At 48.8% G+C, this 17,537-nt stretch overlaps 1 protein-coding gene across 1 annotated transcript; it reads left to right on the forward strand.

Annotated features, from left to right (window-relative positions):
- The first annotated feature begins 4,341 nt into the window (after positions 1 to 4,341).
- Positions 4,342 to 17,258, forward strand: SLCO4A1 (solute carrier organic anion transporter family member 4A1). The gene is made up of 11 exons (XM_009946354.2): positions 4,342 to 5,158; positions 6,240 to 6,330; positions 7,210 to 7,331; positions 7,651 to 7,762; positions 12,586 to 12,740; positions 13,428 to 13,623; positions 14,216 to 14,381; positions 15,003 to 15,175; positions 15,563 to 15,627; positions 16,163 to 16,311; positions 17,109 to 17,258. Exons 1-11 carry the CDS (start codon positions 4,342 to 4,344, stop codon positions 17,256 to 17,258), a joined length of 2,196 nt encoding a protein of 731 aa, XP_009944656.1.
- Positions 17,259 to 17,537: the final 279 nt, after the last annotated feature.

The raw sequence follows: 17,537 nt of genomic DNA on the forward strand, positions 1-17,537 counted from the left end.
GATTTATCTTCAAAGCATTTTCAAGCAGCTAATTGAAAATTATCCAAGCCACCTTCCTGATTTCTTGCGTATTATTGCATTAATTTGTCAGTGAATGGGAAGTGCTTGGAAAACACACAAAGGATTTGTGAGTGCTAAGCTTTACTGTTTGGAATTCATTTAATTATAAATGTGTCCTTGCTTGTGTGATAATTTAAAGCCAGTTTCTACTGCTCTCTTCCATGGTGGGACTAATGATGTAAAAAGATGTCTCCAACATGAAGGGTGGGCCAGGGAATTCCTAGTGCCCTCTGCTTCTGCATGCCGCTTCCCCTACACTTCCAGCTGTCCCTGCAGCACTGATGGTGACACAGCGTTGGATAGATGGTCAGCTGTCTGATTTTTAGGGGTGTTTCTTTTTCCTGAAACGTTTCCATGTGTGCAGGACAATGCTGTTCCTGTAGGAATTGCTTACGAAAAGCTCCAGGTTGGTCCTGGTGCTGCTCCTGGCAATAGCAGCATCCTCGGTATCGCTGAACCAAAGGGATGCTTTTTAAAAGCGTGCTGAGAAATGCAAGGTTCACACTTCATGTGAGCTGGGTGAACTTCCTCAGCAGGCAGGAAAACAATGCGACGTTGCACCTGAACAACCCGGGCTTTCTTTTGTCTCCCTTTAACTGAACCAGCACCCTGAGGACAAGCCCCATTCACAGGACTGGGACGTGGATTTATCTCACTTCTGGGAGGCTTCCCTGTTCCTAAACCAGCGGGTGGATTACACTTGATCCATATGGTGTTTATCAGCCACGGCAGAAGTAATACTGGTAATCCTCTGAAGCCAAACTCTCTGAGAAAAATTCAGTATGTGTTACCAAGAGAAATTAAATGTACAAAACCCAGGTGAATTTATCCCTTCCTGGAGTAACGTGAGCTTGGTACTGGGATGTGGACTTTCCAAAATTCAAAGTATCTGTTTAGTAAGGTCAGGCTTGCTCGCACGTCAAGGAGAATAACTGAGACTGCCCAGCGCAGCCACCAAGCGTCGCCTGGGGCTGCTCTGCCCTGGTTTACAGTACATTTCCTGATCATTTTTTAATCCCCCATTCCTGTTCCTTAGTAAATATGTCCATGTGTGCCATAGAATTGAAAAAATGATTAAGTCTGCTCATAAACCGTAAACTGTGCTCAGCTATGGAAAGCAGAAGTTATGAAGAGATGTCGTTTGCCACAATGATACACTATGAAAGTCAAAACCATAGAGTGAAAGTGAAGATGAACTATTATTGGGCATGCTTCAGCAAATGGGATTATTTTGCATGTCAGTTACGAGTTAATTTGTAACATTAATCTAATTGCAGCCCTCGGCAGAGACACAAAATGTTTTTAATTTGTCCTGTGACTTTTAAAATGATCACCTGACGAAAAGCTTGTAAGTTTTACTATGGATTTAATGCTAAATATTGGGGGGGGGGGGGGCATCTTTGCAGATTTCACCATGAAATACAAATTATATGCTTTCATTGCCTTGCTACTTCTGTTGTGTTGACTTGGTAGTGTTGGCAGTCTGGAAGCAGCTGAAAAAAGTTGAGTTAAAATCTTGCAGCAAAATGAGCCGTGTGGTAATAGCGTTGGGACTGATTCGATGTAAGCAAGAAATCACCAGCTGAGTCATTAAAAACAGAGATGAATGGGGAGCAATAAATGGATGGCTCAGATGAATAAGAGTGATTAGGAAGTGCGTGAAGTTGGTTGGGTTTTTTTCCCTAGAGATTACATTTTGTCCTCTAAGCATATGGCTCCTACGAAAGCTAATATTCCCAGTGAATGTGTCACTGCCAGTTTATAAATACTTGAAGAGATAAAAAGCAGCTCAGTGGACAGCACTGAGCGGGAATGGGCTTCCTGCCCGCAGCACCTGGGTACAAGTCGTTAGCCCAAGTCCATCGGGAGATGGCCAGGACGTGGACTTTGAGGGCAGAGAAGGCTTCTGTGCGTAGGAAAACATCTGCTGCTTGCAGGAAAGACTGGCTGCTCTCTTGGAAATGTTTCACCCTGCATTTGCTGTTAAGTAGGACTAAGGGTAACCGAAGTTGAAGGGGAGGATGATGCGGTCACCTGGGTCCAGTGGCCCAGGCTCCTGCTACTTCAAGGAAGAGAAAAGCTGTAATCCCTTTCCTGACTCAGGCAACATCAAAATCTCAATATATATTCATGAAGTATCAAAGGAGATGTCCCAGTGCTGGTAAAGAGGCAGTAGGAGCGTTTCCTCCAGGGTGAAGGTGTGCCAGTTTGGGAGGTCTTGGCTCGTGGTCGCATCAGCTAACGGAGATGGGCTTTTTCTATCCGCTGAAATCAGTGATAGCAAAATCCGTCCCTAGCCAAGCAACCTTCTTTACAAGGGCAGTCAAATGTAACGTCAGACTCGTGTTTGATATGAGAAGTGTGCAGCTGTAGTCAGCTGGCTGCTGTGCAGGAGGCACGTTTGATTTACACCGGGATAACACGAACAGTTCTGCCCCTTAGAGCCTCCTGCAGTACCTAATAATCACTTCTGACTTTAATACGGTTAAAGTGCTAAAGCACTCTTATTTATTCTTTCCAATATCGCATCCAAAGATGAGAAAACAGGTTTAGAGCTCTGAGTCATAAGAACATTGGAGGGACAAAAACATGAAAAAGTATAGCCTTGCATCCAAGGCATTATCTTTTTGTGCCAACGCATTGAAACAGCCTGTCTCTGCAGCAAAACTTCAACGCCTGCAGTTAGTTTTTGCATTTGCATGTTACACATCAAAGTTACCCTACGCTGTACTCAGCCAGCTGAAGTGGAAGTTACCTGGAGCCGTCTAGCAGGGAGCTGAAAAGCAGTGCCCTTTCTGGCTGCCGAGCTCACCTTGCCACTGCACCGTCATCAAATTCCCACTACAATCTGGACCCTGAAATATTCCGTGCACTCTGCTCTGCAGATAGGGTAATTAAGATAGAATTATTTGCCAACAAAATGTGGATCTCATTTGTTTAATTTACCTTAAGGACCAGCCCTGTTGTTGCACTACTGACCTGGATGTTGTTTGCATATGTGGTCTATGCTCTGCCCTTCTCGGGTGGGAGCAGGACCTTCATCCTGCTCTAAGCATCATGTTAGGGCAAGTTCTTCTGCCCCAGTGCCTGCAAGAACTGCCGGTACAGAGAAGCCCATCAGTGCTTGTGCATGCCATTATCTACCGAGCAAATGTCAATAAGTTTTTCCAGCAACACACAGTTGAGTATTAATTTCTTCACCAAAGGCTGCAATATTCCCAGGTCACAGCGATCTGAACGTGGTGCATTTTATTGGGAAAGCAAATTGAGACTGGCATCTCAAGAGGAACATTTTTATAGGAACCTCTCAAACAGATATTGGCAAAAAATATTGGGAAATACAAGATGCTTTGAAGATGCTCTCTAATAACAGAGTTCTCGCCTAGCATTTGTTGCACGTTTACGATGAGTATTCAAGGGAGAACTTTACTGTTGTCATCATTTATAGTTCAGCCAAGGCATGTAAGAAAAAATGCTCTTGGTTGCTGGTGTGATCAGGTGCTGCGGTGCACGGGAACAGGTTGAAAGAAGGCAGTCTGCATCGGTAATCAGGTTAGAGTCAGCTGCCTCTGCCCTCCAGCTCTCTCTGAAATGGCATGTAGTCTAATTAGTTATAGAAAGGATTTTACTGAATAGTTGTAAACAGATCTGAGGACTTGGAATAAAATCAATCTGACTGTGGAAACTTTTCAGGATAATTATAAACTGTTATTGGCAGAGTGTGAAAGAGAGACCAAAGGACTTTTAACAGTAGGAAACTTGTAGCTGTGCACGCCGTTCTCGGCAGGGGGAAGGAGAAGGACAGAGGTGGTGAGGGTCTGGTGACGAACTGGGGTCTTTTTGAGAAGAGGGATAAGGGGCTTCAGCTGGTAGGGAGACTGCCTTTAGAGGTGTTCTGTGGTGTTTCTTTTTTTTGTAATGCTTTTGAACGTTTTGGGGTTTTTCTGTAATATTAATTGTGCCCCGATACCTGAGGTACCAACACCCCCCATGGTGGAGGGCACACATCCAGCTGAACTGCACAGTGAAATGCTACTACTTCTTAAAAAAAAAAAAAAAAAAAGGAACTATTTGAGGGTTTTGAGCATGGTTTTGTATAAAGACATGTAAAAATTCTCTCTTCACAGATCAGAATGGTGTCGTCTCACACCTTCACCATCTCCCTACTGATGTAAGCGCCAAAAGTTGCATCTCCTGGATAGGCAGGTCCTCGCTGCCCCGCAGAGCCGCCCTGGCCACCAGCCCCACCTTGACCTGCCGCCCCACTCTGTGTTCCTGTTCATGGCAATGCCCCGGAATTCGACTGGAGAAAATGGCTTTTGTTTCGCTCAGCCGCTCAACTTCTCCCGCCCGTCTCCTCCTCCGGGCGAGGCCGGCCGGACCTTCGACGCCCCGAGCGGGTGGGAGGCCTGCGGCACCCCGCTGAGCAACGGCACGGCGTCCTCCAGCCCCTCCGACTCGTGCGCCAAGCCCCTCTGCTCCACCACCCCGGGAGAGGAGGAGACCCCGTTCGGCGAAGGGATTAAATACGTGTCGGCTGAAGGGGAGGAACTGGCGTGCGGCTGGGGGAGATTCACCCCCGGGTGCTTACAGCCCTTTAACACGTCCAAGGGTGTCTTGTTCTTCCTCTGCGTGGCCTCCTTCCTGCAAGGCATGACGGTGAATGGCTTCATCAACACGGTCATCACCTCCATCGAGCGACGCTTCGACCTCCGCAGCTACCAGAGCGGGCTGATTGCCAGCTCCTACGACATCGCGGCGTGCATCTGCTTGACCTTCGTCAGCTATTTTGGGGGGAACGGCCACAAACCGCGATGGCTGGGTTGGGGTGTGCTGGTCATGGGCTTGGGCTCCCTGCTTTTCGCCTTGCCCCACTTCACCACGGGACAGTACGAGGCGCGTTCGGCGGTGGAGGTGGGCATCTGTGGGGGGAACCAGAGCCTGCCCTGCGCCCAGGCTGCCTCCAGCCTCTCCGGCTACAGGTTTGTCTTCATGCTGGGGCAGTTCCTTCACGGGATGGGAGCCACGCCGCTCTACACGCTCGGCGTCACCTATTTAGATGAAAACGTCAAGACTAACTACTCCCCTGTGTACATTGGTGAGTTGAGCCAGCGGGACAGCTCAGACCCGTGGGCTGGGCGATGGGAGGGAGGGCTGGTCCTTCTGCCTTTGGCACCGAACAGGCCACGTTGAGCAGTTTCACTAGAGATGTGCGTGGTCTTTTGTTCCCAGTAACGGGCGAGGTGGTGATCGGAGGGAAGTGGCAGCTGTTGGGGAGGTTTCGGTTGTTTACAGGCAGGATAAGTGCAGCTGGGTATTTTCACTCCTGCAGCGCACGCCCTGCAGATCAGGAGGTGCCTCCTGCTCCGGGGCCAGCTGGGGAGAGCCCTCCAGCGTGTCCCAGCGCGTGTGTGGCATTAGCATCTCTGGCAAACAGCCTTGAGGCCATACCCCATCTGTGCCAGGGTGCGTCACCCCCTTAGTGCCATGGCACAGCAGGGGCAGTTGCTGGGCTGCTCAGATACTGCTGGTGCAAAGCACAGCCAAGAGTAGAGGCTCAGCTACCTCCTCTGCGCTGTGTCACCGATTACTTAACAACTGCCAAATACTTACAGTCCCATTGGGTGAAATTGCTGAAAGGGGTGACCCTTTAGCAACTTAAAAATTCAGCAGTCTGCCCATACTGCTGTACCAGAAGGCTGTGCAGGGAGAGGAAGGGATCGCAAGGAGATCATCAGTAAGTTGATGATCTTTCCGTGCCAGCAAACCAAAACAAGTTCTGGTGGTGCCGCACTTATTGTGTTGTCAGTGGGGAGGCAACACACCGCTGCTCATCGTGCCAGCGGTCGGGATGTGGCAGTGGGGTCAGCTACATCCCTGCTAAATACAGTTTTCCACTGAAGCCATTTTGCCTGCCCCATGCTATAAACATTCCCGGACTGGATGCAAAAGTTTCCCTGGGACATAGGTGTGACACGAAAACTTGTTAAAGCTGTCTGGCTTTGTTTCTCAGTGGCTTAGGGAGAGGGGTGCGAGGTGGCAGGAGGCTGACCGTCCCAGATCCAGGAGGGAACTGGGCCACTGTGGTGGGGCAGGGGATGCTGGGCACTGGCTGCGCTCTGCAGCATCCCTGGCTGAAACGCTGCTGTTTCTCTAACACGGCTTGTTTTCCCTTTCAGCTGTTTTCTACACTGCTGCAATCCTTGGGCCTGCAGCGGGTTATCTGGTAGGAGGAATGTTTCTAAATATTTATACTGAAATTGGCAGAGAGTAAGTCGCTAAAAAATAATCTTGTTCTTCTTCCTTTGTTTCCTTTGGGGTAAAAAACAAACAACAATAATAATCTGGAGAAATGACCTGGTGGCTGGGTAGAAACGTGCCTATAGTGTTCAGTGGTGTTTCTACGTGGCGGGGGCGGGCAAGGCTTGTATTAGTGCTGCTTCTGGAAGAAAATTGCTGACAAACCTGTCAGCTGAAATCCTTCCTCATGCTGCACTGCCTGCGCTAATGAGGCTACGAGCAGCAGGTGAATTTTTTGAACGAGTTCCCTGATGAGGCAGTGCTGCTTGTCCTCCTGGTCATGCAGCCAGGATGCTTCATCCCTCCTTGCTTTTTAGAGTTTGTAACTTATTCTTATCTCTTTACAGGCTCTTTGACAGATGAATGGGTTAAAAAGGGGGTGAGGGTTTCCAGGGGAAGGAATGGGTTATTTCCACCAGTTTTCTTGCAAAGGGTGGCTCTGGGGTGGAACAAGGATTTGTTCCAACCCCCAAAGTGCAAATGAAACGGGGAGAGGTGAATGTGCAAGCCAGAGATTAAAGGAGAATTAAATGATGTCGTTTCCCAGGCTCGTTAAGTGTTGTCCTCTCCGGTAAGGCAGGCAGCCTGTGGTGTGGCAGGAGGGATGGTGGATGTGGCATCCCCAGCAGATCACCCTGGGAGAGGCCAAAGCTCGGTTTCCTTCGCTGACGTCCCCCTGGCCCATGCCAGCTTCAGCGAGGGGCTCGCCGAGCTGTCCTGCTCCGTTTCAAACCAGGGGCACCCCGAGCTGTCCCGCTCCGTTTCAAACCAGGGGCACCCCGAGCTGTCCCGCTCCGTTTCAAACCGCCGCTTCTCTCCCTTGTGTCCTTTTGGCTTTGTTTCTTACAGGATTGACATCACCCCGGAGAACACGCTGTGGGTGGGGGCCTGGTGGATCGGCTTCCTCGGGGCCGGAGCAGCCTCCCTCCTCATCGCCATCCCCATCCTGGGGTACCCCCAGCGCCTCCCAGGTACACGGCTCCGCCGCGGCTCAGGGGAATTGGGGCTGGAGCTGCGCAGCCCTCAGGCTCACCTTGGCGCTTGCATCCTTGTGCGCACCTGTAGCTGGGCTCACAGGGTAGAGGAAGAGCGTCCGGTGTTTAAATTGTAATTCCCACATGGATTCCACCCCTGTGGCTTTCCAGCTGCCTGTTTCCCCTCTCCTCCCTTGCGGGCATTGGTGGAGGGAGGATGTCACGTTGTGTTTTCCCCCTGCAAATCCACCGCTTCGGTAACGTCCACATCCCATGTCTCACATGCTCCTTCTTCCCGTTTGCCTCTCGTTTTCAGGATCCCAGCGGTATATCGTTATGAGGGTGTCAGAGGCTCATCAGCTAAAGGACGGGGGCCACAAAAAAGCGTCGGATCCAGACTTTGGGAAAACAGTTAAAGATCTGCCTCGGTGAGAAAACCGCCCCATGCGTGAGGTTCAGGGAGCCCTCCGATGGGCCCAAGCTGAGCTTGCCTGCTGTGATGCTAGCTAAAAAGTTTTGCTCGCCTCCAAACGGAGCGATGACGCTTTCTCACAGAGGAGGTTGCAAAGTGCCTGGTCCTGTCAGCGGCCAGAGGCTCTCAGCAAGCGGGCTGAACTGGAAATTGTGCTGGGGATTGCATGGGAGAGCAGGGGACAAGTGGCTGGTGTGGTCTGAGGTTTTCAGAAGCTCACGTCCGCTTGTGAAGCTTCACCTGCAGTCAGATGCAACACGCTGAGAGTGGCTTGGTGCCAGCCTTTAGGTGACAGGAGATGCACAGGCGTTGCTGTCTCATTCCCTCTCCCCAGCAGTGTTATTTCTTCCTCTGCTTGTGTCTGGCCTCACCTGCCCCAACTGGGCGTTGTTCAACATCTCCTCCTCTCCGTCCCCTTGGGACTTTTGTTCTTTTCCTCTGTTTCTGCTTGTCTTAGATCCCTGTTTTGTCCTTTTAATGAGAAAAGAGAGGAAGCAAAACTCCTGACTCTTACAGCTCCATTCCAGATCCAAGGAACAAGATACCCTGCACTGTAGTTTTCAGCTCACTTTCTCTTTTATTCTTAGATTCCCTTTTTTTTTTTTTTTTGCCTTTACATCTTCCAGCCACCTTTTGTGTGTTACTGCTTCTTATCTCTGCTGCAGAGCAGTGACACAGCAGCGTGCTTAATCCCAGGGCTGCTGCTTGGCTCTGCGGTGTGGGTGAGCACCCTTGCACCAAAGGAGGTTTGGTAAGAAATGGTTTAAAGGGATCCTGGGTGGGAACAAGCAGGTGGTCAAAACAAAACGTGGTCTTTTAACCTGGAAACATTTGCTATGGATCTCTGAAATCTTTGAAAATGATTTGTTTTGGTTTGTGTGTTGAGCTGTATTTAAACGGAGGGCAGGGGGAGAGGTGCTGCGTTGTTTACAGCTTGGGTTTAGCTGGTGTGTGAGCTCTGGATGTTGCAGAGGTATTTGGGTATCAATTCCTTTTGGAGCTTGCAGTCAATAAGGGGATTTTTCCTTTTTTGTATTTCTCCCAAGACCATTCTTAGGGAGGAGTTTGCATCCATGTGTGACGGCTGCCCCATGCAAAGGCAAGCATTCAATGTTGCCAAACCCTGTGCCGCTGCCAGCGATTATTTCTGAACTTTAGTTGTGGCATTTGCCTTTGTGCCGGCAGAGCGGTGAAGCAGGTGCTCAGTGCGGGAGTTTTCCGTAGCTGTCGCTCTGTGTTGTGTCGACACAACTACTCACGTTGGTCTGAAATTCTTGGAGACTTTGTAGGAAGTTTAGCAGGGGTTAAGGCAGTTTTATGAATAATATTGCATTGAACAGATTTCAATAGTGTTATTAAATGGCATTCTTGACTGGGTGCCATTTTTTGAGGTCATGGCTTATTCTCCGCACGGAAATTAAATTCAAAAGATGCATTTAAATAATGATAAGGTTATGACTAAAACCAACACAAACAGGGTAGCAGAGAGGGATGAAGTTCAGTGGTTGATGCTTTTCTTGCCTATCTGGAACGAAGCTGCCACTGTTTCTCGGTGAAGGCTGGCTCACAGCAGGTACGGAGGCAGTCCTCCTCTGGGAGCATCTTCTTTCACCCCTTGTTCCTGAAGAACAAATACCCAAAGGTGGGCAGCTCGTATCAAACAGTTCAGATCAGTCCAGACCTTAGTGTGGTTTTCGTTTGAAAGCAAAAACCCAAGAGTCTTTTGTGTTCCCTGCATTTGATTAATAAAAGGGAAGTGCCTTAAAGGCTTGCTATTCTGGAAACTTGCATTAAAGAGGAGATCACATCTGTGCATGCAGCTCTTGGGGACACATGGACCAGGCGGGAGAGAGAGGCCAAAGGACACTGTTGCTTTTGTTTTAGTGAGGGTTTGGATGCTCCACGTTTCCTCATAGTATGGACAGTAAGGGTCTCAGAAAGATAAGCAGAAATACTGATGAAATAAAATACTATTCCATGCCATCAGGTTCCTTCTAAGCAAGCTTAATGAATTGCTGTATTCAAAGTGCTGTCTAAGAGCAGAGGCTTACAGGAATGCAGCCCTTACAGCTTAATCCTCTGCCCTGAAGAGACTTCTGTCTTAATTCTTGGGTTGAAAAGGCCTGATAAAACAGCATTTTCCTTTCTCTGGTTCCATATGATTGCTCTCATGAAATAACCCCTGCTAACCAGTGCAGAGGGATTCAAACAGAAGACCCATGGAGCTGTGCCAAGAGAGGAGGCTTTGTCCTAGCAAGGTACAGGATGGAGTTTGTGAGGATCACTCACTGGTGTGTCAAGGCCTGGTCTTCAACATGAGGAGCTACAGTCAACATTTCACTCATCGCTCTTGGATGAGGTGGGAGGGTGGGGCTTCGATTTGTCTCATGGCTTTAGTGCAGCTTCCGTGTGTTGCAAAGGGAGGTTGGTTTACATTCCTGCAGGACGTACGTGCTGCCCTCCCTTCCCTTGGTGCTGGGGACAGTAGGCGTCATCTCGTGCTGGAGAAGTCCCCGTTCACATGCTCTAACATTGCATAAATACTTGTCTATTGTTAATGACTCATTAGCTTGTGGCCATACTTTCTTACAGTCTGGGCTGTCCTTGGTGTGCAGGAGTTCCTCAGAGGAGCAGGCTCTCATTGTACAGGTGGTCCCAGCTCACTCAGCTGGACCATTACCTGAGGAAAGAGTACCCATGTGCACCTCTATCAGTAAAGCCTTGCAGGATCAAGCTTTTACAGATGGTGGGATTCTTCTTTTAGCAGTGCTGAGCTTCCTGTAATCCCTTTGGCTGTAAGAACTGAGGACAGTCAAGAGTTAGGTGGTTTCTGGGTGTGATTAAAATCCTTCTGATAGCAATGAAAATGTCTGTGTTGACTTTGGTAAGGTTTTGTATACCGTAGCTCCTCACAACTTACATCTTCTGCCTACAAACAGATTAAATTACATGACTAAAACCTTACTCTTAGCACTAAAAGGGGTTCCCGTGCATTTTCCTGTCTGCAAGTCTAACCTTTGGCTGACAGGCACAAAGTCATGCTAGTGCCAGGGAACAACTCTCTTTTCTCCTGAACTGTAGAAAGGTGAAGGCATTGTACCATTTCTACATCAGCCACGAGGTCCACAAGAAGTGTTATCTCACTGAGAGATTAGGCTTTGTGCTCCCAAACAAAGCACAGTCGAAAAGATCATTCCTGGAAAATAGTTTAGTAAATTAAACTAATCCCAACAGCTAGACAATGGTTGGTATAAAGCCCCTGTAATCAAGGTGTAAGAATGTGGTATTTCTGTCTTTCAGCTTCTTTGTTCTTTTGGTATAATGAAATTCTCCACTGTGTGTGGATAAAGTTGCGTAAATCTGACACTGAGCCTCAGCACATCCCTTGCTCGGTTGTACTGCAGTAGGTTTTCTCTGATTTCACGTTTTCTCCAAAGCAGTAGGTGGTAAGGGACTGTGCCTTTCAATTCAGCAAGCATCCCACGGCATCCCCATCGCTGCGGGATGAGGGGGGTTGTGCGGGATGATCTGGGGTACTGGTCCAGGCTAGGCTTGGGGTGAGCCATGCGGCAGAGTTTCAAGCTTGTTACAAAACGCTCCCTGCAAAGCAGTGTCAACCCTCTTAGTCCAATATCCGAGAAAGTGGGAGATAATTGAGACCATCCCGTGTGCCCGAGGGCCTTTCTGTGTCTCAGAGATGGAATCGCTGCTGGATCATCTTTCTGCATATAAATGACACGTGGCAAATTTCCAGGCATATCTATGACTCTCTACTAAATCCCAGTGGGTTGAAAAGAAAACGTATTTGCTCAACATTTACATTAAGCTTAAAGTAAAACTGTGCTTAGGTTGTGGGAGAAAGGTTGCTCTGTGTTTTCCAGCGGGATATGAGGTGTCTTGGAGGTGCTTCCTCCATGTAGAAAAGCTTGCTTGGTATTTCCCCTGAGCTGCAAAACATCCGTGGTTATCAGGAGACTGGTATTCTTCTGAGGATGTGGGTGCACGTGAGTAGCACGTGCGTACGTGGGGATATAACGCAGCTTGGTGAGGAGTAGTGTCCTTTCAGTATTGCCGTGTTTAGCAGTGGAAGATACTCAGCCTGGCCCTGGATGTTGGAAAATTACCCCTGAAGTCATCCATATGCAAGTCGTGGGCACCCTGAGTGTGAATTATGTCACAAGCAGACTGCCGGGAACCAGTGCCCGTTTTGAACATGCACATGAGATCAATAGACCCATCTGGTGCCCTCATGAGAAGAGTCCCAGATTATTCCCTCCTGGCTGAGGCGCTTGGTTGCCGTTCCTCAGATTCCCTGGGTGGTTGGCTGTAGCCAACGGGGCTAGAAAAGACAGCCGGGATGAGCGCATCTGTTAGGCACCCGAAGACAGTCAGGACAACGCCTTGTAGGAACAAGAGCCAGAGCAAATTGGCACATGAGAGACTATATAAAAAGGCAGATTTTAAGGACAAACTTGATCCTCGCCTGTAATGGAGACTGTCTTCCCCAGAGCAACATCTGTTCTGTGCAGGTACGTAGGGAGAAGTGCGGGTGTCCTCAGCATCCTTCCTTGGTGGAACTTGATAACTGGAGAAACTCACTGCTCTTTCAAACTCCAGTTAGCTCCCCCTATCCCCCCCTTTTTTTTTTCTTTCAAGAGGTGCAGCATGGAGGGATGCTGCCTCATCTTACATGTGGCCCTTCTGGCTTGAAGATAGGGGACAGACTCGAAATCAAAATGCGCCACAGTGGTTGAATTCCAGTATGTTTGTCCTTCCCAGATCGGTACTGCTGCTTCTGAAGAACCCCACCTTCATCTTCCTCTGCTTAGCAGGAGCAACTGAAGCCACCCTCATTGCTGGGATGTCCACGTTTGGACCCAAGTTCTTGGAGTCTCAGTTTAGTTTAAGTGCCTCTGAAGCTGCTACCTTTTTTGGTAAGAAAAACAGGTTTTTGCTATGTTTTCCCATTTTGCTTACCAACGTAAGAGCACTGTAGCTCATTTAGAATGGAGACAAACACTCTTTGCAGTTCATTTACAGAGCAGTTACTGTCTTCAGCTATTAGATAGGATTGTTTCCCGACAGTGCATCTGTACTGAGTGCATTTTCAGAGCAGTATCTTCTGACATCAGGAAGAAACGTGTCACTTCTGTAGCCACCTGTTACCCTCTAGGGGAAGGCAGAATAACTGTAGTCTGTTCCTTATAGTGCATTACCAGAAAACATGAGCTAAATGTTTCCTCTAATGAGAAATGTCTGAACTGGGGGACTTATTTTGTCAGCATCCTGAAACTGGGAAGATTCTCACATAGCTGCCATATTGTAGACTGAGGAAGTGATGTCCAACACGCATCGATACTCACGATGTGCTCCTCAAAGAGTCTGTTTTAAGATCTCTGGACAGGAAAAGCTGCCTTACCAGGCTCATGCCACATTACCTGAGCTGTTACAGAGGACCACCTACTGTAGCAAGGTCCACTGAACTCCCACCAAGAAGCCACGCAGCAACCAAGGGGTTATTCTCATGAAGACATGCTGCAGTTAATGTATTCAGACATGAAAGCTCCCTGCTGATGTTTCTAAACTTGCTTGTGGGTTTTTTTTTTTTTCCTTTTTTTCAGGTTATCTGGTCGTGCCAGCTGGAGGGGGAGGCACATTCCTGGGAGGATTCCTTGTGAATAAATTTAAACTCCGCTGTTCAGGAATCATCAAATTGTGTTTACTTTGCACAGTGTCAAGTCTGCTGGCTATATTCGTTTTTTTTATTCACTGCCCTAACATGCCGATGGCAGGAGTAACCCAGATGTACGAGGGAAGGTAATAGCAATCATCCCATCTGTCTTGTGCTGCGTGGCCCCGGTCAGAATAGAAGGATAACTCCAAATACATGGTGCTGGGGGTAGTCATGTGTGAACGTGGAGGTGATGGCAGGTGATGTCCAGTCAGTCTTACAGGCGGATACTGGGGGTGAGACCCAGAATATAGATGTCCTAAGTTTTGCATCTAGTTTGAGTTTATGGAAGAGGCTCCCTCTTCACTGAGGGCGGGGGGATCAGCAGTGCCAGAGTGTGAGAGATACTCCACTCTTCAGTTGCCTTCACAGGGTACCCCATCTCTATCCAGTGGGATAAACAAGACTAAACATTGGAATCTCCTCTCCAAATGGAGGTGTCTCCCAATGAGCTGGTCACTCCCTCGCTAGCTGTGGGAAAGAGACAGCTCCAGGGCGTGATTCCTGTTCATGGTTAAAGTTGGGTGAGATGAAACCCTTCCCCAGCCTGGCTTTATGCTACTTGGGCATGCACCGCATTTCCTACTGTCCTGCTTTCTCCTTTTCTTGCTCTGCCCATTTCCTCCTGGAAAATGCTGTCCACTGTCTCCCCACTGACTGCTCCTGTGTTTCCCTTAGTGCTTTGCCTGGTGGCCACCTAAACCTGACAGCAGCCTGCAACGCTGAGTGTGGCTGTCTACGGGAAACCTACAGCCCTGTCTGCGGGAGCGATGACGTTGTGTATTACTCTCCCTGCCACGCTGGATGCAAAAAAGTGTCTGAAAACCTCAGGAATGGCAAGAAGGTATGTCTGAAAGCACTGTGTATTAGCAAGGTGGTGGTGCATCTTCTTTGGAGTGTTTTGGCTGGCTCTGCAAAAGTCTCCACAGGTTTGAGCTTTGCTGCAAATGAGTGTAAAAGCCCGGTGCAGGATGGATGCTCTGCAGGCATCACCTGGGATGAAGGCAGAAGATACCCTGAGGCTGCCCTGCTTTGCTTCTCTCGGTGTATCCAACCAGTTTTGCCTCGCTCTGGGTCAAACTGTGCTGAAATCCATGATAAATCACCCAGGCAGGCGGGGAGCTTGGTAGGCACTTAATTCCTGCCCCAGTTCTCATTTTGAGTCTTCAATGAACAGGATGCACCTCCTCATCCTTCCAGCATGTCACTCATAGAGACAGGCAAAGGCTTAAGAAGGGTAATGATGGCATGCAGCATTCAAGGGCTGCCTGGCAAAGTTAGTTTCTCTTGTTAAATAACCTGTTTTGAAACAGAGGTGTGTCAAGAATGCAGCTTGGTTTTTGCTTCGCTCTGCTCTGGGAGCGAAACCAGCTGGTTTCTACCCTCCTTGAATTTCTTTCTTTTTAAAGCTTTGACTATCTTCATGCTCTCCCTGGCAAACCACCCACTGACCTTTCTTCCCCAGGTCTATCATGAGTGTAGCTGCATTGAGAAAACCCTCCTGCCCGGCCCTGGCAATGCAGAGGCAGGGAAATGCACCTCCTCTTGTGCAAAAAAGCCCCTGCTCCTGATCTTCATGTTCGTGGTGATCCTCTTCACCTTCCTGAGCAGTATTCCTGCCCTGACTGCCACTCTGCGGTAAGCACAGCATCGCCTGGCCCTCCACCAGCGCTGCAAGAAGCCTTGATGTCCACCCCTCTGCTTTATCCTGCTGGCTCAAGCCGTGGGGAAGGTGTGATGGGAACCACCTCATTACTGGCAGACTAGAGACATCAGGACTGACTCCTTTCCCTGTCTAGCTGGGAAGGCAAATTTTAGCGTTGGCAGCTCTGTCCTCTGATCTGGGACACCCACACGTGTGTCTGTTTGCAGCAGTGAGGACGGGACATTGCACTGGGGTAAACCTCGGTCTCCTGAGGGGATGGAGCTCCCAAGTGTGCTGGACCCAAGTGCGTGGCGTCGAGGAGTGGGGAGGTGCCGTGCAGCCTGGCAGCGTTTTGAAACGATCCCTTTTTTGTTCCCCAGGTGTGTCTCCGACAGGCAAAGGTCATTCGCACTCGGGATCCAGTGGATTGTAGTACGAACGCTAGGTATGGAGCAGAGTGAATTTGTGCATCAGTATGGTCCGTTGGCTTTGTGGGGCATGTGGCAAGCTGTTACCTAAGAATAAAACTCGTTGGGTTGGAAAAGAAGGGTGTAGGGCACGTGTCGTTGAAAGGAGGATGCTTTCTCTTGTTTGCTGTCATTCAGGAAAACCTAATTCCCTCTGCATATGATTTGCAAACTGAATAAAGGGTTCTGTAACACGTCACAGGCCGGGTAGAAGGGCCATGTCCTGGCATTGTGTCCTTATTTTAAAGAAAAAGAAGCAGAAGCATTGAAGTTCCTGTGTATGTCTTTTGGCACTTGTGCTGCACGTCAGTCAGGATGGTCAAAAGACCCGCTGGACTCTCAGGCCTTGAAATTCAGCGTGTTTTGGATACCTTGTGGCTCTAGTTGTTTCAGGATGAGTTTGCTTAATCACGGTAGCAGCAGAGCCTGACGCTTTTCTGCAAGCACCTTGCGTCTTGCACGGCTGGTGTGTAGGTGCTGCCCAAACTGAAGGCCCACTCTCTCTTCCCGCAGGAGGCATCCCTGGCCCCATCGCCTTTGGGTCCATGATTGATAAATCCTGCCTGCTCTGGCAGGACCAGTGTGGGGAGCAAGGTTCTTGCTACGTTTACCAGAACTCAGCCATGAGCCGATACACCCTCATCGCTGGACTGGTCTACAAGGTGAGGCTGCCTATTAACTTCACTCTCTGATGAAGCGAGCAGGTCTTTCCGAGATAGGGTTTTGTTCTGGGAGAGAATTTTACAAAATTGGGTCTTCCTGATCTGCCCCGCCAGCCCAAATTAGACCTTCACACAAGAGATGTTCTCAGGGAAGGCAGACCCCATTTGCTTCTCAACAGGTAATGGCGCTCCAGGCACCATCATTCTCTTAAATTCCCATTACTTTCTAGACTTACAGCTTCTGTTGCACCATATGAAATATGTCCTCTTCTCCCAACAGTTACCGAAGTGATTTTTGCTGGAAATGGGGTAAAATATATAGCTGCAGTGTGTTAGTGAGAGTGAGGGATGGCATTGTGGGCAGGCTGTAAATAAGCATTCCCTTATCGCTGCTAGAAAATAAGAGACCTTAGCTGTGTGATTCTTATTTATTAGCTGAAAACCATCATTTTAACTGCTCCCAAACAAGCACTTGCCCTAGATAGTAGTGTTTAGCAGTTGCTGTGATAAAGAGGCTTTCAAAAGCCTTCCAGCAAATGGCTCTGGCGGTGTCGGTCCACACAGCACTGTGCTCCTGGTGTCCTTGTGGGGCTGAACAGCTTCCCAAAGTCTCACTGTCCTGTTGCTATGGGGCTGGCTAAATTCAGATTTTTGCCCTCTCCAGCTGGTGTGCTGCCCAGGCTGCCCTTCAGCATCATCTCCCCCCAAAGCTTGGTCAGCAAATGTCATCCCAGATGAGGGCTAGGCGCCTGGTTTTGGGGGGAGCAGAGAGTAACGGGATGTCTTCATGGCTGCAGGTGCTTGGGACAACCTTCTTTGTAGGTGCCTGTTTACTCTACAAACCCCCACCACCCGAGTCAGCTCTGGGCAGCTCGGATGCATCTGAAAATGGCAACTGTGACCTCCAGGAACACAAACCCTCGCTGCCGGCTGAAGAGGACATATAGCGCCGTACGCGCGCGAGTGACTTTCTCAGTCTCAAAAATACGATGAGAAAATGTTATGCAGTTCCTAGGGGTTTTTAAACTAATAGTAAGATTATCACTTTTTTTTTAGTTCAAGAGAAGTAATTTAATTAACGACTGGCGTGCTTGCGATTTTCTTAACAGCAGAAGCACATTTAAAATTGTGCGCTGATGCCGTATGCGGTTATTTAATTTTATTTAAAGAAAGGGCTACCATAGCTTTATTCTCTGTCTGTGACAAGCAAGGACTGTATTCTCCAC

The sequence above is a fragment of the Leptosomus discolor genome, chromosome 17, assembly GCF_034619465.1.
Source record: "Leptosomus discolor isolate bLepDis1 chromosome 17, bLepDis1.hap2, whole genome shotgun sequence".
NCBI classification, from domain to species: Eukaryota; Metazoa; Chordata; class Aves; order Leptosomiformes; family Leptosomidae; genus Leptosomus; species Leptosomus discolor.